Raw genomic sequence first — 22,102 nt, 5'->3', positions numbered from 1 at the left:
TAATAAAAAACAATATTAAAACATTAACTCTACTATATTTGAAGCAGTTTTGAAACCAGTTTTGTTAAAAACTAGTTAACCAATTTTTAGACTTTCTGGTTTTGCCAGAACTAGTGTAGACTCAAACACTAAATGGCTGAGGGACTAAGCTATTGGCTACTGATGTGGGACTAGGGATCAAATCTGGATGGCAATCCCAGAACTTTTCAAGGATGGGGGTGTCTTAGGATCCATTGTACCCTTGATGGGTACAATTAAAAAGACTCTCATAGTGTCTGTAGAGCAGAAAGAGAGGGGAACAACATTAGTGTAGACTGATTCATCTTATATGTTCTGAAAATGATCAAAAACAAAAGAAAAATACTTTTGATAAACTAAAACTTCCTAATTTAGCATTAAATAAATATTTCTAAAGCTTCATTTTCTGTATCATATAAGAGCTTGTACAGTACATCATAAGTCAAAAATATATTGGCCTGAAAACAGTGACTGAAGAGAAAGTTCAGAAAACTCTCTATTGAACTTTATAGCTGCATTAATATAAGACACTTGTCACAAAACTGTAAAATTTCTTAAAATCTAGAAACATTTTAATATAATTTTCAATTGTTAAAGCTGTAATTATGTTTACTACACAGTCATGATTTAATTACTAACACAATGCAATATAATTTTAAGTTTTGAATTTAAAGTTTTGTTTAATTTTTAAACTATTCTAATTACATTATTTTAATTTCTACATGTTCTTTATTTGTAATGTAACATTGTTGATATTAATTGTATTTTTCCATTAAACTGAATAATTTCTTATAATTTTTAAATTATGTTCCCATAATGAAAAATGAATGATGGAACTTACTGTGTCATCAGAAAAAGCATTTATGCTTATTAATTTAATCAATTTACCTATAATTTTCTTGTATTTTTATTAACAAAACATTGACCCAAACATGTTTGGAAATGTATTTGTTTGTTTTGCAGTAAAGCAGTACAGAATTGCTGAAGTTGTCAATTGAAGTTTGACACAACAAAACCATAATAAATCGTCATAACTAATGCATACTACTGAACAGATCTTTATCATCAATATTCAATAGAGAAGCCTTCAGTGTTTATGAATTAATAACTGTATGCTTTTCCATTGCAAATGACTATCACCAAATCAAGTGACTTTCAAACATATGTATAGATCTACAATTGTTTGAATTATTCAGTTTAGAACAACTCTCAATTTAAGGCCAATCTCAGAATCAAACAAATGATAATACTAAATTGAATTCTGACTGCATTTCAGTTGTTTCAGTAATTCCTATAATGAAAATTGTATTTTGTTTTTTTTTTGCATTTTCATAATTTAAAATCTCTAGATTTATGACTGAAGTTTTTAAACATTAATAAAACACAGATCTAAAGTGCAAGACTTTTATAGCCTAAAAAGCTGACAGTTTAGATAACCTGGTCTTCAGTAATTGTTTACATATACATATAGAGTTCCAAAAAATTAAAAATAATTACAATACTTACAGTTAAATCTGATATAAAAAGTAATTTAATTTTTTAATGAATATATCTTGTTTTTATGATTTTTATAAAATAAACTAAGAAAATTATTTTACCTTTGAAATCTGAATATCCATTTCCTTCAAAGCACTTGGTTTCATCTCTTTTATTGCCAAATTAAAATGACTTAATGACATAACCAGATCATTTGATTGCTCTTTCATTACCATAAAAGAAACTGTAAAAAAAAAAGAATCATATTTATTATTTTATTTTTATATAGTCAATGTTTCAATTTATGAATTAAGTTATTATATCATGTTTTTTTAATTTATTTTACTAAAAATTACATTCCAACATAACACCAAATATTCCTGAATGTTTATTATCTTAGTTTAGAAAAAATTACATGCATTAGTACTTAACAGTTTACATCTTTAAATGGAAAAAAGATCAAGTTAGTACAGTACAACTGACCAAGTATGACTAAAATTATTTTATGTTGTATAAGGTTAAAGTTATAAAGGCTAAAATTATTTTATGTTGTATAAGGATGTACTATTTAGGTAAGCAGAAATAATAGCTGTAATTGTCATAAATTTTTCAAAAAAATACTTTTTGTAATAGTCAAACCAGTTTTAAATATAATTTTTTAGAATATTCTGTAAATTTCTGCCAATGAGGAGCTTCATTCAACACACTAAATTGTTAGTGTGCAGAATAGTGTTTACAGTAAACTTCTGTCATATAATTGCTGGCCTCTAGCATGTATGATTTGATGTAATATGCCACAATATAAGCACTGTAAATCTTTATGGACAAGCTAAACTAAAACCTATGTGAAGGACAAGAAGCAGATAATATAATAATAAATTTGTACAAAATTCAAAACTATCTATTTTTCTTATTTTTGTTTATTTTGTACAATGTAATGCCTTAACAGGCAACAGTATCTTCTTCATGTGACATCTTATTTGACTCTTTTAATGTAATAAACTAAAGTTATAAATTAAACTCCTTACTTTATAGAAGTCTTTTATGTAAAATTTAGCAAATGTTCTTATGAAGTTGTCAATTCAATTTTAAAACTAAACATGTGAAAATTATCTCAGAAACATTTATCAAATTTTATGGAAAAGACTTTCATAAAGTTAGGAGCTTGTTTGATTCCTTCAGTTAATTAAGCATTAACTCCATCATAAAAAAAATCCAGCAATGAGTTGCATAACTTCCCCGGCTATTATCAGATCTTATTTAGAAAATAACTTTTATAATTTTGATTACAACATAACTTAACCCTTCAGTACCCAATTCTTAAAAATTACTGTATAATTGCAACATTATGTAGCTTAGAGGAAACCATGAACTAGATATTATAGTAGAGCGTCGTTAATCGGAACGCCGGTAATCGAAATGGCCAGTAATCGGAACGATTTTCAGTCGGACTGTGTCGTGCTGAATCGAACGTTTTTGATACTAGATTTACTTCTAAAGTATAATTTTCATGTTTTTTATATTCTTCGATATATTTATTTTGTTTGTACAAAATGCAGAAATAATTTTTAACAATACAATAGCCTCGATTATTATTATAAAAATTTCCGTTAGGCTTAAAATCGACGAAAATTCAACGCGAAGCGACACGCAACGGAGAAAAATTCAACACGAAGCGACACGCAATGGAGAAAAATTTGAACATCGGACAGGTTAATATATTTTTTCGTACAAAGTCGGTAATCGGAACAAATGACTAATCGGAACAACCCCAGTCCCCAATTGACTCCGATTTTCGACGCTCTACTGTATATTATTATTGTTATTTATCAGACTTACCGTTTCTACACAAGTAATTTAAATCTGCTCCAGTGTATCCATGAAGTTTTTCAGCAATTTCATTCATATTTTCTTCTGTTAAGGAATGTTTCTTATCTTCTAATAATTTTTTAAGTATCTATCAATGTTTAAACCGTTTTAATTCATGAAAATAATATATAATGTATAATAATCAAAATTTTTCAATGTTTATTTTCTTAATTTTATCTAAATTTAATTCTAGGAAGTAGGTTTAAAGAAATTTAGTATTAAACTAATATGTGAATTTTTCCTGTTCAAAATTTCCAATATAATTAAAATATTTTCAAATTATTTTGTCTTATGATTATTTATGACTTATTGTGAGTAGAAAACATTTGAAAAATCATTTTACACAAGACAAGATCCAAAAATTCAGGGACTTTAATTCTTTGCCTTGAATAGTTTAAAACACCAACACACAACCACCTTCCAAATAACCCCTTGGGTGATAATACACTTTTGCCAGCACTTGTATTCATTGCTGTATGCCATGTTTTGCAACCACCTGAAATACTTCCAACGATGCTGTTTTACATCATTTCGTGACTCAAACTGATGTCCCTATAGATGTTGTTCATCAGTAGAAAGACATAAAAATTGCAAAGAGTTAATTAAGTTGGTGAATACGTTGGGATGTGGAATCATATTAGTACCATTTTCTATGAGAAACTATGACCACTATGGGCTGATGAGTAGGCACAATGTCACAGAGAAGATACCATTGTCCACTTTGCAACATATCGTGTCATTTATGATGATGGAAATGACATAAAATGTCCAGAAAATGCTTCTTGTTCACTGTTCTGTCCTCAAGAATAAATTCTGAATTGAGTAAAAGCATTGGAGGAGGCATTATGGGTGGCTGCAAAAGATGGCATACAGCAATGCTTCCAGAAGGTGTACAAGCACTGGCAAAAGTGTATTGTCACCCAAGGGGAAATTTTGAAGGTGGTTGAGCATTGGCATTTTAAATTATTAAAGGCAATAAACCAAACAGTAAGTCCCAAATTTTGGATCCTATACTCATAAATTGCACGTACTGGATAAATACAATAAAAATGAAGAACACACCAATAATCCAGGAAATAAAATTTACTGAAATAAAAACAGTTTCGATCATTTTTAAGCAATCTTCTTCAGTTACCATAAAATAGAACTTGAAAATAGAACATAAAATTTAAATATAAATGACAACGAGAATTCCGAAAACATACTGTGAGGTCTAACCGGGGGTAGGGAATATCTTTAAGATTCACCTATCACTTAAACGACAAACTTGTTGTGAAACAAGTCCTCGGTTGTCAAAACAAAATGGCCTTCTTAATGAAGTAACGAGTGGCTTTGGAGGGACTTGAGTTAGTGATGATAATGTGGAGATAAATGATTGTCAGATCACCTCTACTACATCAGGATTCCTAACACCAGGTGATCAATCTTATATTACGCGGGTCACCACCCGTATTACTCACGAAAAGTCAAGTGCGTGGAATGAGCGTTGAGCAAATCGAGTGAACGTCTGACAGGAGTGTTATCGAAAAGATATATTTGTATTTATTAAATGCAAAACTCATTTAATAAATCTGATTATATGATAAATACAAAATATACACAAATTGAATGGTTAATTAATTGATTACAAATGATATATATATATTCAAATAACATATTCCATCTACGCCTATCTCAATGGCTATTCTATCTATTCCTAACTTGCATATGGAAGTCTAATCTATCTTACGAACTACGCCTATCCCGCGTGTGGAGAGAGTTACAATTATCTAACAAGGCATACAACCTCAGTAGTATTTCTCGATGTCTTCGAGTATCGAGGTCTTCCTTTAATGTTCAATTGTCCGTGATATGGGAGTTGATTCGTAGATATTCCTTATAGGTTATTCCTGATTCTATAGGTTTCTTCTATCAATGGAGTGCCTTCTTCTCTTTCCTGAGATACTTGTGGCTGACTCCTAACTAACTCGTGGAGAAGCTCTTTCTATTGCTCTTCATCACATGGAAGGCTAATGGCTAACTCATGGAGAAGCCTGATAATACGTACTCTTTCTCTGAGAGACTGTTGGCTAACTTGTCGAATTTGGCACAAATTGTGCTAATATTCTTTGTCAATGTCCAAATAAAACTGATGGATTTCTCCCACGTGAAAGGATGCACAAAGGGGGTCACTTGAGGGGTAAAGGCTTCAAAATGATGTCAAACATCTATGAGATAAGGCTCCACAAAAGGAAGTTGATTTCCATCAAACCGGAATTTCTTTCCCCTTCTCTATCATGTTGGATGTGGGTTTTTGATCTTTTCTTTACATTGACTTTACCTTCCATTTGGTGTCAACACTTTTTTAACATAATGCTTTACGTTTCTAAATCTCTTTCTTTACAAATTATAGAGAATTTACACATAAAATATGGGAAGTGAAAGTATGTTCATCTCCTCTTCAAAGGAAGTTCCGCGTGACGCATCCTCTGATAAAATTTCATTAAAGTTTAACAAAATATTATATTCAATTTAAACAAGAAATTGTACAATTTATTCTATAAATTATTGACCCTAAACTACATTTTCAGTTATTTATTTATGTATTTTTTTGGAATTCTCGTTGTCATTTATATTTAAATTTTATGTTCTATTTTCAAGTTCTATTTTATGGTAACTGAAGAAGATTGGTTAAAAACAATCAAAGCCGTTTTTATTTTAGTAAATTTTATTTGCTGGATTGTTAAAGGTGTTTTTAATTTTTAGATCCCATTTCATACAATGTTTTATTAAAACATTTATGTAGATAAGCCTGTCATACAACCTACCATAAGCCTATAATATAGATAAGCTCTGAAATAATGAACAAATTAAGAGAATTTGCCATAATAATTTAATGAAATTTTAATTAACCAATTATTCTTTAATATTTTCAAAAACTGATCTTCAAAAACTGATAAAGAACACAGGCATGCCAATTTATAAATGGGCCTGCTAGACCCTAGCCCAGAGTACAAAATTTTGAAACTTATGCCTTATTTATCCATTAACAGTATATGCATTTATAACAAATTACTAATTGAATAACTAAACATTTCAAATACACTGGATAAGTAATTCAAGATATAATAAAGAAAATTACAGTAATTTGATTTGTATTGTGAATTTTAACATGGAATCTGAGACAATGGAACACCAGTTTACTAGGCTAGGTTACCTTTAACCTCTAAATCCAGGCCTTATACAGGTATATCTCACTATGGCAGTTGCCAGTTGCTTGGCAGATGGCCAAGGAAGTTGAGGCATCAGCTTACTACTATGAAGGACCCAGGATTGTTTTGGGCATTCTTCTATTATTCTGAATATGATGTTTTTATAGAAAACTATAATTGATTAATTGAGTTTTGCACATACAGTCAAATGATCAATGTTCTTTTCAAGAAGTAAAATGGCTTGAGGATGAATGACGTTTAAAAAAACTGAAAACTTATTTGATTAAAGTTTCATTTGGCTGCAATTTTCAAAAATTGTAGACCTATAAATCTCAGTGGCAACCACTGATTGTCTGTTTGTTTTTCCTTAATCTCGACAACAGAGTTAAATAGATGAAATCTGACACCAGATATGGAAAGCTTCGGGGCAGGAGGCCCCAATTAACTATATACAAACTTTCAGTTTGGAAGTTCATATATAGTTAATTGTCTGAAAGCCAACATTATTTCAATTCAAACATTTTCTCCTTAAGAGAGTTAGTTATATGCCTGACATGATTCCACTGTTAACAAGAAAAGCATGATGCACAGGGAAAATTACTAAAATTACATTACCGTATTTTACGGACTAAAAGACGCTACGGACTATAAGACGCACCTGAATTTTGGAGGCAATTTTTCGAAGAAAAAAGTGCGTCTTATAGTCCGTAAAATACAGTACTAAAATTGAGAATATTGTGACAAAAAACAGCAGCCCAGCACTGTGACAATGTCACAAATAATTTCTAATTACACTATAAGTGATTATTATTTGTTTATACTTACCATTGCTATTATTATTTTATAGTTACACTTAAATTTAAAGTTGAAATATTACAATAATGAAATAATAAAAATTTTTAAAGTGCAATCAAAATAAAAGTATGAAATTTTTCCTAAGTAATAAAATAAAAACTTTTTGTTATACACTTTTATAACAAACATACTGTTTATTTTATTTAAAATATTTTGACATGAAAAATTAATAATACATTATCTCCCTCTGAATATAACAGTCTGTAATTATAACATATACACTAAAATTTATACTATAAAAAAAATTTAACAACATTTTTATTAGTTTTAATTTTATTACAAACAGTACCTCAAACCTTTCTTTATTATTAGGATAACCAGTCTCTATTTCTCTATCAAATCTTCCTGGTCTTCTTAATGACTCATCTATTAAATCAGGTTTATTTGTTGCACCAATAACAAAAACATCTGCTGCATGATCATACTGAAAATAATCACTTTATTTTATTTGATATTATTTGGAATTTTTATTTTTATATTATTATTTAATTTTTTCTTTAAACATTCCCCAAGTTTATTCAAAACATCTTATAAATTTCACAAATATGAGACAATTCATTCCTTTATAATTTTGTTTCACCTTAAATCCTTTTTCAAAATGTAGAATTCCCTATTTAAATAAAGTGTAACCACTACTATATTTACATGAATAACAAGTAAACATTTAGAATATTTAACCAAATAAAATAATAAAAAGTATAAGTAATATCCTTATTCAAACTTACATCATCATCATTTCTTGTTTTCCACTAATCACAAAGACTTGCCCAATTATTTCATCTACTATTCACATTAAATGTTTTGTGACCTATTCTGTATGTACTGTTTATTACTGATATTATTTTTATAAAACTATATTATAATAAATATTCTATGTAATATGCATAAAAGAAGACCACACAGATGGCCAGAACATGTAATGTGAATAATAAATGCAGTAAATGTGCAAGTCTTTGTGATTAGTGGCAAACAGGAAACATTTTTGTATTCTTCACAGCTTCAAATAAGAATATTACATTTAATAATATAAAAAATATAATACGACTTTACAAAGTAAACTTTGTCTTTTGTCCTTCTTTTCGCCGTTCGTACCATCAGCAGTCCTCAAAGCTTCACAATCCTCCGGAGACGACCTTTCTTTAGAGGCTACTGCCTCCGTGAAAAAATGCAAAGTAGGTAAAAGCGTCCTCTGGTATTTTGCCACAATAAAAATATTACATTTTAAGTAAAAATTAAAAGAAACAATTGTGAAGCTTTGAGGACTGCTGATGGTACAAACGGCGAAAAGAAGGACAAAAGACAAAGTTTACTTTGTAAAGTCGTATTACATTTTTTATATTATTAAATGTAATAACGCCGGCCATGTTTCTTTTAATTTTTACTTAAAAAGAATATTACAGTTTACTATCATACGTACTGAATGTTAGTAAAAAGTAATAAAAATATCAAATCATAAATAGTATATTACTGCCTTATTAAAAAGTATTTATAATTTATCTTTTAAATGAGAAAATGATCCTTCAAATTTTGATTTTGACTCTAAATGTCGATTTATCTATCTGATAAACTCTCATTTAAAAGACCAGATGATGCATTGCAAAATATCTTTAAATTAAAAAATTAAACAGAAATTCTTGTATAATTAATATATACTATATTTTGAATTATAATATGGTACATTATACTATATTGTAGCTACATTAGTAAATGATAATCAAGTAAAAAGTTTATTTATGGAGGCATAGACTTTGCAATGCTGGAAGTCGACGGTACCTAATTTATTTGTCATGTGCCACCAATTTATTTATTTAGTTTCGTATATTATCCCTCATAGTAAATAAATATTCAAGATTTAAGTATTTCTCATGATGTATAGCAAAATAGTTCACTAGTAACTAATTCAAGTTATAATATAACAACTATTATTTGAGAAATAATTGCTCTGAGTGACAGAGTACATCATTTTCTTGCAGAAAAAATGCTGGCAAGAGCTTTTGCATGACTTTCCTGTTGCATTAACAGGAAGTTAAAGAAAATGAAAAAGAAGTTAATTAATTTTCAATTATATTACAATTGACTCAGTAAAACCTTTGACTATCCAGTAAAAACATTTAATTGAAATAACAAATGTTTTCAACTTTAGTATTCGGTCTTCATCAGGTTTACAAATACTGAGATTCTAAAAACAGTCATGTGCAATGATTTAAAAAAATTTTTTAGAACATTTCCAATCTTGTGTATAAAACAGTTGTGCATGTGCATTGCCATGGATGCATATGCGTTGCTAACATATGTAGCATGCATAGCACAAATGAAAGAATATAATTATTATATATGTTACAGTAAAAACCCGTTTTTAGTTAAAATGTGTTTTAACTAGTTGAAACTAGTTTTTACTGGATGTCATTGTTATAACTAGAATTTGCTGCTAGTCAAAAATGAATTTGAGTTAAAACTAGTTTTAACTAGACAAAATGGGTTTTAACAAAATGGCTTAGTAAAAACTGTTTCGACCAAGGTCATTCAGCTAACACGTTCCTATAGTGTATGATGAATTTCGTATCGCTTTAACCCTTTTCCCCCGACATCTTGTTTACGTTTATTTTGCGATCCCTCCTAGGGCAATATAGGTCAGTCAGGCGATATTATTTTAAAAATTCACCAAAAATCAAATTATCATTATATCTATATGAAAAAAATCACTTACATTTATTAATATCTTTAGTTTTAAATACGATATTTTTCAATACATTTTATTAGACAAATTTATAAGAAAAAAATATATATATATCAGAACTGACACACAAACTTGATAATTTGTAACATTTTGTGAAAATTAACATTGTCTAGTTACATAGTTGTTTGCTGGCACTGAGCCAGAAAGACGTAGAATATTGTTTTGTACAGTTTGATATAACACTTATGCATGTATGTTTATTCCTTGTGAAATTATCGCACATTATATCAAACATTTGTTTGAAATCAAAATTTTATACTTCTATCAACTAATATAATGAATTATTATACTTTATTCACTTCATATCGAACGAGATTATATCTGTTGTTAATAAATTTTACAAAAATCGATATTTACCAAAGTAACAATGAATCGGTACCCTCGAAGTTTTGCTTAAAAAGCCAGGGTACCGATCGATCGGTGCCTTCAGGGACAAAGGGTTAATTAATGTTAATAACACAGATGTGTGACCAATATTTTCAATAAATATCGTATTAAATAATACAAATGTTTTAATCCCAATCATCACTTTATTTATTTCCCCCAAACATATTTGTGTAGCTAAAATTAGTTTTAACTAATGTTAAAAGTTAAAACTAGTTTTATCTAAAATCAAAACACGTACAGCAGTAAATTCTAGTTTTAACTAGATAAAACGGGTTTTAACAATGACATCCAGTAAAAACTAGTTTCAACTAGTTAAAACGCATTTTAACTAAAAACGGGTTTTTAATGTAACATATACACAAATAAAATTTTTATATATACAATATAAAATTTAAATAATACAAAGGCTTAAGATGAGTAATTTTCTTAAATTATGATAAATTGCTATATTTTTCAAAAAGAAATACTTTTTCTTTAAATGATGAATGATGCCATCTACAATGAGATTTTATTTAAAAAATCATTTTTATATTATAAATTATTATTATAAAAGCAAATGCCTTATTTTTGAGATAGGTGCGAATTTTTGAAAAATTTTAAATATCAATAATCAGTAAAATTTTCGTTAAGTCAGACCTTAGGAGATAATGTCACATGACCCACTCCATCTCCCTCTCGACTTATAATTTCCAAAATCGATGTATCACGTACAGAAATAATCCTGCCAAGTTCCAATATTTATGGTTCATCCAGTCCTGAGACATAATGTAAAATACATTTCAATACATTTTGTAAGATGCTTTTGGGTTATTTTATATTTTTGGGTTCCTGGAGTGCCAAAATATTGAGAAATGCAAAAGTGAAAAAATTTTGACTGATCTCCATACTTTTTCTATGTTATATTCTATAACAGCCAGGAAAGTAATATAACATTCAGAAATTTTCCTCCAATACTGTAAATCTTATATAGAAATCAAATAAATGCTTCTCATAAGTTCATAACTAATAACCAACTGTCAAAAATATATTTATTTTTCGTTAAAAGTATATAATTATATTTTTTATCTTTTTAAAAGACTATACTCACAGATAAACTATCCATTAATGTCGACAATGTTGCAAGCACTCTCCTTTCGACTTGTAGAGAAGAATCTTGATTTTTCGGGCAAAGAACATCAAATTCATCAATAAATATAATACTCGGTGCTCTGAAAATTAAATGCAATAGTAATTGTAACATATTATAGTTTACAGAAATTAAAATAAATGGTTTATGCTGATTATTTAGTTTTGATTCTTGTTATTTTAATAAATACTGTAATTAGTTTATGTAATATACTTGATATATATTTGTAAAATAGCACTTATAAAGACAGAATTTGTTTAAATAATATACAGCATTTACATTCCAACATCTTGGAATGTAAATGTAAAAATGCTGAATTGGGTTTTTTTTTTATTCCAAGACTTCTTTATTTTATACATTATTTTTAAAGGATCAAACCAAAATTTAAACGAAAGATAAAAATAATTTGGTATCTTCCATTCCAAACCTAATAACCGGTGCAAAACAATTATATTTCTGGCTAACGTTTTCGGTCCCTCCACTGAGACCTTCCTCAAGCCTATATTTCTTCTTACACGATCTTTTTCAAAACGATTTTCGAACAATCGAACCTTTAAAATTTTCCGTTATGCACGTGCCACCCGATTAATCGGGTGGCACGTGCATAACGGAAAATTTTTAAATTTTTTCAGCTTCAGTTCAGCCAGCTACAAGGGGTTTAGCACCACTTATTTTTAGATGTTAAATTCCATATGAACCATGTAATGCTATAATGTTGTAAATACCAAAAAACAGAACTTTTCAGGAGATAAAAAAATACTTTTTCTGGTGAATGGGTTCCCTTCAAGACTTGAAAGAATTCATTTCAATTTTACAATAAAACGGTAAAAAAACTCGCTCGGTTACAAATTCTCTGGAGTAACAAAATGATGTAAACATAAGCCATAACATTTTAAGTGCCAAAAGTCACATTACTTGCAGTCTGGCACTTAAAATGCTATGGCTTGCACATAAATTCAACTTCAAAATACAACCACTTACAGTACAACTATCGCCACAACATTTTTTTTGCCACAGCAAACATTGCATTTACAATATTACAGCATTACATGTTTCATATAGGTCAAAAACATTCAAGTTTTATTAAATTTGTTTTCATTTTATAACAAGACTTCATGCACACTAAAAAAACTGCATGTATTCAATTTATATATAGCGCACAGAATTTTATATAAGTAAATCCGTGAGTGCCTTGACATTTTCTATTTCTTTGTTGGATCAATCAAATATATGTGGTATAATAATTTTTTATATTTTATGGAAATCTTCTATCTAATTTAATTTTAATCAAGGAATAAAATATAAATACATTTAAATATTAATATATTATCACTAATTTTGTAAATACTTATAAAGTTGTCAGCATATTCTAATCTACCGATGACTTTATGTAATGAAAACAATATTTCAATTCTACCATTAAAGTTTTCATGAAAGAATAAAAAGTCTTTATTGCAAATTATAATATAAAATAATCTATTAATCATATTATTAGACTGTAATATTATATGGGTTATAAGTGATATTTTTAGTACATAAGATATATTAAAATTAATATTAATCTTGCACACTCTTACCTTCTTTTAGCTTCAGAAAAGATCTCTCTCAGTTTGGCTTCACTTTCTCCATAATATCTAAACATATATTCAGACAACTAAATAACAGCAAATATCAACAGATATAATAAATAAACTCTAACTTTTCTAATAAAACTCAAACTCTGCTTTCTTGCTATAAATTTAAATTAAGTTAATGTTTCTCTATCAACATTGTGCAATCATCAATATTAAAGCCAGATGACAGCAAATAGAAGTATGTGCATGACAGCACAATTAATAAGTCTTTTGAAGAATTCTACAGAAATGTTAGTTAATTTAATAAATTTGTGATTCAATAAAGCAGAATTTGGGTCAGCAATTAACATGATAAAAATATCAAATATTATATATAAAATTTATTAAAACTAAAATAAACTAAGAACATGTATAGATATATATTATATGTATACTGTATTTCCTCAATTAAACCCCAATCTCAAATAAACTCCTGGTTGAAAAACATTGGAAACATGTTGAAGCGCTGCATGGTATAAGATAATGTAGCTTAAAGTAACAGGTAAGGAATTTAACTAAAATTCCTCCTCTTCAAATTCTCTACAGTTGGATGGGACTTTCTACTCCAAGTTTCACGGAAACAGTTTTTGAAAGTAAAACTGTAAATGATGTTGAATACAATTAACAAATAGTTTTGATAATTCAGAAAATGTATGAGTAATTAAATCATTTCTTTCAATTTTTACCCATTCATCTCCATTTGCAAAGTATCTCCTGGGGTTAATTTAAAGACCCCAGGTTTTCAAATAAAACCTGGGAATAAATGCATTTTCAAAATAAACCTCCGGGTTTAATCAAGAATATAAATATTATAATATATAAAAGAAAGCAAAACAAATATTGCCATTATGCATATTTTATAATGATTAGTAGTAATTCTTTTTTTCTTTTCTATATATTATAATTTTTATAATTTGCTTATTTTAATTTGTATATTTTTCATATATTTTATATTTCTTATACATTGCTTTTTGGGATTTTGTTTGTTTGTTTATGGGGGAAGTAATATTCTTTCTGAATAAACTTTACTGTAATAAAGAATAATGGTGTGCTTGATATTATTATTTCATCAATCTTGGATAATCAATGCAGCCAACTTGAAAAGATGTGCTTGAAAATTGACTTAAAACTTGAAAAATTTTAGTGCCATTTTCTTGAGAATACATGAAAAGTGGGTCACACTGGTGAATGTTGGTTTCCACTGGTGAATGTTCACATTCAGAAAGAACAAAATAGTAGTTAAAGCAGTCCTAAAAATAAGTTTCCAATAATATTTGCCTTTTTTTCCTCCTTAAATAATTTTAGCTCTTATATACAAAAATTATTTTTATATATACTGGTACATCCACTTCATAAAAACCATGTAATTTATATGAATTAGCAGCACTCAATGACAAGTTTCTCATGTAAACAATGACTCATGTAAACAAAATTTAAATAATTTTATATTATAATAATATAATGAAAGCAAATACTTTAAATTTTATAATAATATAATAGTTTCAAATGGTTATGTGTAAATATTTTATATGGCTGTAACCATCTGAAAAGGGAAAGGGAAATTCCAAATTACAAATTATTGTTGAATTTAATCCTATTTATTATACATTTTCTACTTTAACATGTAAAAACAAATTATATAATACATGATGAATACTCATTTATCTAATGAATATGTAAGATTTATTACAATATAAAACACATGAAACAAATTGTAAAAGCTGAAGAGAGACTCAAACACACTTAAAAATGGGATTATTTCCAGTAAGAATTCAGCTAATTATAAATATAAACAACTTTACCAAACCTGATACATTGCAATAACACCTTCAACTGTGGTAAATCATTGGGCTAAAATATGGCAATAATAATTATAAATTACTAATAAATTTTGCCCTAGAGGAAGGCATTAAGTGCCATCTCGTATTAAATTTAATAATTATAATTTAATTAAACAATTCTAAATTAAATTGGAAGAAAAGAATCAGCCCAGAGCGAGACTAAAAACCCACAACTACCACTTACCATGCAGATGCATTGCCATTAACACTACCCAGACCTCCAGTCTGATCTCCCCCTCCAATACATTTAACATTACAATATAACCATCATCAGTTACTACAGCCTGATGGTTTACAGCAGTTGAAGGTGTTAAGCTAATTATAAAATTTGGACTAAAATCAAATTTCAAAATATATTTACTAATAAGCAGTTAAACTTATTAGTAATTACATGATTACATCAGTAACCAATATCACTTCCTAAGCCTTTTAAATTTCCGGTACTCCATACGAAAATTAACAACTAATTAACTAACGTTTTCGATCGCCTCCGCGATCTTCGTCAGGTTTTATCGACGGTTTTGAAATAGAATGCAAAAAGAATTATTTCAAAATTCAAACGATTGAACCTCTCCCGCGTGCAATAATTGTGAATGATCTAACATGCAATTAATCTCCCTGATACCATCATAAAAATGCCTCTGTCCATCCATACAGGAATACTACACTATCCTGAGATGCTACCATTAGTACATCAGTAATTAACTACACTTTACTAACCTTTAACATGCAGTCTATTTTATTAATGTAATCTAACATTTTCAATGAAATTGACTTTTATCAGGATTGAAACAATTTTTTCATCTATGGTGAATGAAACAATTAAAGAATGTTTTTTCTTTAATCGTTTCATTCGTCATAGATGAAAAAATTGTTTCAATCCTGACAAAAGTCAATTTCATTGAAAATGTTAGATTACATTAATAAAATAGACTGCATGTTAAAGGTTAGTAAAGTGTAGTTATTTTCAGTAAGTGCAGTTTGAGAAGAATTAGTAATTTAATTACATCAGTAGCAATCACACTTTGCAATTTTCAATCATGCAGACAACCACAATCATGACAGCTATTCCCATTAATTTACTTCCAAACACTGTGTGAGTGCAACTATTACTAAAAGTTTGTTATTCTCACATCAATTGCACCGATAAACAAATATTTTCGTAATAGCAGATTCACAACAGTGAAAGAAGCATTTTGTTATTCTGAAATATCTTCATGTTTACATCATCCTGACCATTTAAGATAATGGTAAACTGAAGCACAGAGTTTGGAATGACAATAGAATAGATCAATAAGTACAAATTCTTGTGAAATTTCTTCATTAAATTAAAGTTTTTCTGTTTTTGTTGAAAACTATAAAGGATGACTGTTTGGTTTATTTTTCTAATTCAGTGGTTCTCAAAGTGGGTGTCGCGGGCACCCTAAGGTGCCGCGAAATTTTTATATAATTAAATTAAAATTACTTAAGATAATGGAATTAAAGTATTAAATTAAATAAATAATTAAAACAATTATAAAAATTGAATATTGGGTTTTTCTACTAATCTTGTTACGTCGCCACGTGTCTCAGTGACTCGATAATTGCCGATACGTAAATACTAGAAAAAAAGGAACTAGTTACTAGTTGTCTGTTCTTCTGTTCCTGCAGCGAGTAGAAGTGCAATATAAATGTGTTGAATGCAGTAAGTAGCTGTTTTTATTATTGTTATATGTTCAGACAATAACGAAAAAGCATCATATAAAAGTATTTTTCTTCTTTACAACAAGAAAAGATAAATTATTAAAAGTATCTGGTGATAAAATGAGCTTTCAATTTTTTATGATTTACTAGTGCTAATTGATTCCTTGGCTTTGCTACCAGTAACCACTTCTTGATCATTAGAATATTCAAGTTTTCTTTTTTTAATGAAAAAATTATTCATGATATTGAACGACATAATTAACTTCAATATTTTATTATAAAATTTAATTACAAGTTAAAATAATAACTTTTGTTTTGAATGTTTTTGTGTTGTTTGGAAATAAACTTACTTACTCTAATAAACTTTTATTTTTTTCAAAGACTTTTCATCCTTCATATCTTTACTAACCATAAATAAGCAAAAATAAATAAATAAATAAATAAAATAAATAATAATAATAGGGGTGCCGTAAATTTTGATTAATAATTTCAGCATGCCACCACACACAAAAGTTTGAGAAACACTGTTCTAATTATACAACATCAATAGTAACCTAAACTGTTAACCATTAGCAGAATTTTATTCACCAATTTCTGCTGTCTTCAATGTGTGATTTGCACATAACACTTGTAGCTGTTTTAGTTGCAGATGCCTAAATAGCTGAAAATTGCAAAGGGTAACAGCTGCTTTAGTAATTAGCTCAATTCTAACCTAAAATTAATTTGGCTTTGATATAATTGGCTATTAAAATTAAACTCTTATTTATATTTATATGTGAGTAAATATAAGAAGAAACTAAATATTCTGTTACTAAACCAAAAATGGGAAATTTCCTGCCTTTTGTGGTTTTTAGAGTAACCTGATAAAAGTTTAATTTTGCTATCATGATAAAATTCAAAATTCATTCGTACATAGCTACAACAAGTAAAATTAAACTTTTTCATTATAGAAATATGCTTCATGTTCTCTTTTTCGATAAAGACGTATCTAAGTACACTTTATATGTATACCTATATACAATTGGGATATGTATACAGGTATACCTTGAGTTACGTTGTTCTCGATTATGTCGTTTGTCAAAAAAGTATATGGAAAAATAAAAATCAAGTTTAAGTCATTTTATTCAATTTTACATCCGTCCGCCACAAATACTGAAGTCGTAATATCACTAGAAAAGCGTTAAAAGTGCATAAAATCATATTAAAATATGTACATTTACAGTAAATGTTAATATAATCATCATACATCCTAGAGAACAAAACATGAAAACGTGTGTTTCTGTGTTGTCATCTTATTTAACAGTCTTTAAGTGCTCATTATTGGCATTTTCCACCATAGTTTCAACTTACGTCATAACTACACAAGTAAATTCAACTTACATTATTTTTCAACTTACATCGCCTCTCCTGGAACCAATTACAGACATAAGGCAAGGTATACCTGTATTAAATGTGTACATTTTTGCCATCTAAAGTATATCATGCAGCATTACAAATTCTTTTTAAAATATAATTTGGCCTTCTTATTAAAAAACATTCCTTATTTCTGATTTTGACATTAATTAAAATCAGTATGAACCTGATGATTATCACTATAAGTGATCAAAAATATTTGTTTTCCATTAATTTGATGATTGGAAAAAGCTTTATTTTTTTTTATCCGAATATAACTCATACCTGCTATATATCTCACCACCATTAATTAAAATAAAATTAACTTGATATTCATTAGGAATTGCATTTCCTATCATTGTTTTGCCTGTACCAGATGGACCATGAAGAATAATTCCTTTTGGCAACTGCACACCTATAAATATAAAATTTAAAAATGAAATGCAAATAAATAAAAATTAATTTAAATTAAGAAACTAAACCTCTACTGCCCAGTATGTACAGTAATATGCACAAAAACAAATAAATATGTGTACAAATTATATGTTGTACATTAAAGATTCACTTTCTTTTATTTAAATGAAATGCACATTTATATATTTTAACTACAACTTTATATTAATTTGTATAAAATTACTTGTAAATTATACAAACTGATGGGTCAGAAAGTGAGAAGTAACTATTCTGATTAATGAATCAGCAGGTGAAAGAAGCATAATTGTACAGAAAATCAAAAGAGTAAGAATCTTCATTGATGCATATTGATAAATCACAAAGATAAAAAAAACTCTATTCTACAAACTATTGAACCCAACCTATTGGTCTATTTCCTGTTCCAACAGAAAGAAGACCTGAATTCAAAATGTTTAATCAAAAGGATAGAAAAACACATCTGTATACAAACTGAAGAAAACATCTAGCCAGATCACAACTGAATATTATTATAGGAAGGAAAAACTTGTTATTTCAAGATATTTTCATAGTGATGATAAATTAGTTGTAATATTAATAAATAAATATAATAAAAAAATTACAGTGGTAGCTTATACTTCAAATGATTCTAACTTCAAACATTCCATCCAAAGTTTGAATTGATTTGATTTGATGTTAAAGATAAGAAGGGCTAAAAAACAATAATCTTTAAAAATTGTAAAATTTTTAAAAATAAACGAGTTTCAAAAAATTAACTCTTTTTTATCCGATTTCGAATGAGCTAAGAACTGAGATGGACGCTGAAAATTAACAAATATTCCTTACTTTATTGTTCTTAAGTAAGGAATATTTGTTAATTTTCAGCGTCCATCTCAGTTCTTAGCTCATTCGAAATCGGATAAAAAAGAGTTAATTTTTTGAAACTCGTTTATTTTTAAAAATTTTACAATTTTTAAAGATTATTGTTTTTTAACGTATACACTAACCGATCCCATTGCTTGATATTTATTATTTAATAAGAAGGGCTATCTGTTATAACACAGACTTAACCCTGTAGGAAACGGAAAAAAGAAATTAGGAAAGTAAGAAGTTAGGTAGAAGAGGAAACACAGGGTGATAGGAAAGTGTGAAAAGAAGCTACCAGGGGCCCTCACGGGACAAATGAGAACATTATGTACAGTGTTGCCGAGCATGCTACGAGGCACTTCCCCGTCCACATATCGGTTTTGCAGTCTTAACTCTTAACGAATACAATTAGTAAGTGCGAATACAATGAGATAAAGTGTATATCAGTATACAGGAGGACTTATCCTGTTCATAAAGCTTTTCTGATTAATACCAGTATTCAATAAACACATGAAAATTAATGGTTGGAAGTAGGATACAGTTTACATTATATGGTAGTCGGGAGAGCTTATCCCGATCGCAATGTAAAGTGTTAACAATGAATATGTACAAATTGACAGTTGCAAAGCAAATAACAGCAGTATCAGTTTATATACAAAGCAGAGTAAAAGCACCCTTGCACCAGGGGACTAGGCCGCAGGATACATGGACATAAACAATGTAGAAGTGTTGACGGTCAGATCACCGCTTTCAAAGTCAATTTCATTTTCAATGTGGAGGGAGAGAGGGACAGAGTTGTATCCCAACTGCTAGGCCCCTCCTCCTACCCATTGGGTTAACCTAGAACCCCTCCAGAAAACGATTTCGTAGAAGCTGTACTTTACCAGCTGGAGACATGACAACAACAGGGGTGATCGATGATTAATTGTGGAAGACACTGGTAAAACAGTTTAAATAGTCTAAGTATAGGAGGACTTGTCTTTTCACACTTGTTGGTTTCCTTGGGTACTTCGGTTGGTGCTAAGTTGCTCGCTTGTAGGTGGGGCAAGTGCTCTGCTGTCTTTGATGAATGTTGTCAAGGCTTTCAGTAGATTGGTGTCTGCGAAGAATCGTTGATCTCCAGGTGGCCAATTGTAGCCTTCTTGTAGACAAGTCCCGATGAGTTTCAGTCTTTGTTCGCTGTACTTGGAACAGTCGTAAATCAAGTGGTTTACATTGTCCTTTTCGTGTATGTCTATTTCACAATAATCCGAATCTGTTTTGTTGAAACGTTTTAAATAAGTGTTAAATGCCCCATGTCCAGTAAGGCATTGCGTAAGCTCGTAGCTTGGTTGGAAAGTCTTGATTTTTTGACGTCCCTCAATCGAAGGGATGAAGCTATAGCATTGCCTCCCAGTGTTTGAGCTGTCCCAGTCTTGTTGCCACAGTATTCTAATTTCTTCTTTAATATATTGCTGAACATAGCTGATCGAGTATTTTGTATAGGTGACTATAGTATTGGTTCTTGCCCTCTTCGCCAATCTGTCTGCAAGCTCGTTGCCCTCATGTCTGCTGTGGCTCGGTATCCAATTGAAAGATATATTTGTTTGTTGGCCGATCTCATTTGCTAGGGCTATTAGGTCTGAGGCGAGGGCAGAGCTGTTCTTCCCATTTTTAAGTATGTAAAGAGCGGCCTTACTATCCGTGAAGACAGTTAGGTTTCTCGTTTCCAGTTGTAGTTGTTTTACATATGAGATGGCCCTATAAATTCCCCATAACTCTGCCTGGGTTATGGTGCATTCATTTGCCAATCTTAGGCTTGCTTGATAGATTGTCCCTTTTTTGTTCCTAATAATCAGTCCTGAGCCCACGCCCTGCTCATCCCTTGAACCGTCCGTATATATTATAATTTGTTGTGCTTTCCTGTGGTTATTGGTATTGTCATAATCCAGGACGACTTCATATTGGCTTATCCTTCTTGGATCAATTGGTTGGTTACTGTCTTTTTGTTTGATGTCGATTTTTCTGATAAATTTAGAGATGTTCTTTGAATTATCTGGTGGCAAGACCTCTGTTTTTTGTAATTGTTCTAAATCCTTGTCCGAGATATTTGTGAAGTTTTTGTTTAGCAAGAACCAATTCCATGTTGTTTGTTTAGCCTTCAGATGTATCGGTGTTAGATTGGCTATAACCAGCAGGGCATCTGTCGGTGCTGTTCGGTATGCCCTACACATCCTAATCCAAAGTTTGAATTCTAAATTCAAGTAATCTAGAGTTCAAACAATGCTTCTACATTTCAACTATGCTTCCAGTGAAAAATGCACTTACTATATAAATTTGATCTTTTTTTGCACCCAATCACCTCACACAGTTGTCATGAAAACATCTCTTGCATTACATTTCTGTATTTTCAGTGCTTTTATCACTTTATTTTTGGTGTATATGAGTTTATATATAAAATCCTACCTATTTACAATAGCACCTGAGAAGTGTGTGGAAGCAATTTAGCTTAAGAAAGCCATACTGTCGGTAATTTAGGTGAAAAAGAAACTTATTGTGAAGCATAAAAATAACACATTGCGGCAGATTTGGTAGCAAAGTTGACAGTGGACAACAAGTAAATGCAATTTTCATTTTACTATTTATTATTTAATGAC

The 22,102-nt window shown here is 29.3% G+C and overlaps 1 protein-coding gene across 2 annotated transcripts in view; it reads right to left on the bottom strand.

Moving 5' to 3' along the window:
• LOC136974652 (ATPase family gene 2 protein homolog A-like) overlaps positions 1-22,102 on the bottom strand; it is a 67,607-nt gene that overhangs the window by 29,217 nt on the left and 16,288 nt on the right. Inside the window, exons 5-10 of one of the 2 annotated variants that reach the window (XM_067269581.1) lie at positions 18,474-18,603; positions 13,237-13,293; positions 11,621-11,741; positions 7,699-7,833; positions 3,334-3,451; positions 1,617-1,738 (exon numbers count right to left, since the gene is read on the bottom strand). In XM_067269581.1, coding sequence (XP_067125682.1) covers positions 1,617-1,738; positions 3,334-3,451; positions 7,699-7,833; positions 11,621-11,741; positions 13,237-13,293; positions 18,474-18,603 — 683 coding nt within the window. The remainder of the gene's footprint in view (positions 1-1,616; positions 1,739-3,333; positions 3,452-7,698; positions 7,834-11,620; positions 11,742-13,236; positions 13,294-18,473; positions 18,604-22,102) is intronic. The other variant, XM_067269583.1, reaches the window with a different exon arrangement.

Source organism: Centruroides vittatus, unplaced genomic scaffold, assembly GCF_030686945.1.
Source record: "Centruroides vittatus isolate TY-2023 unplaced genomic scaffold, ASM3068694v2 contig_352, whole genome shotgun sequence".
Lineage (NCBI taxonomy): Eukaryota > Metazoa > Arthropoda > Arachnida > Scorpiones > Buthidae > Centruroides > Centruroides vittatus.
This window is presented reverse-complemented; position numbering and strand designations above follow the sequence as displayed.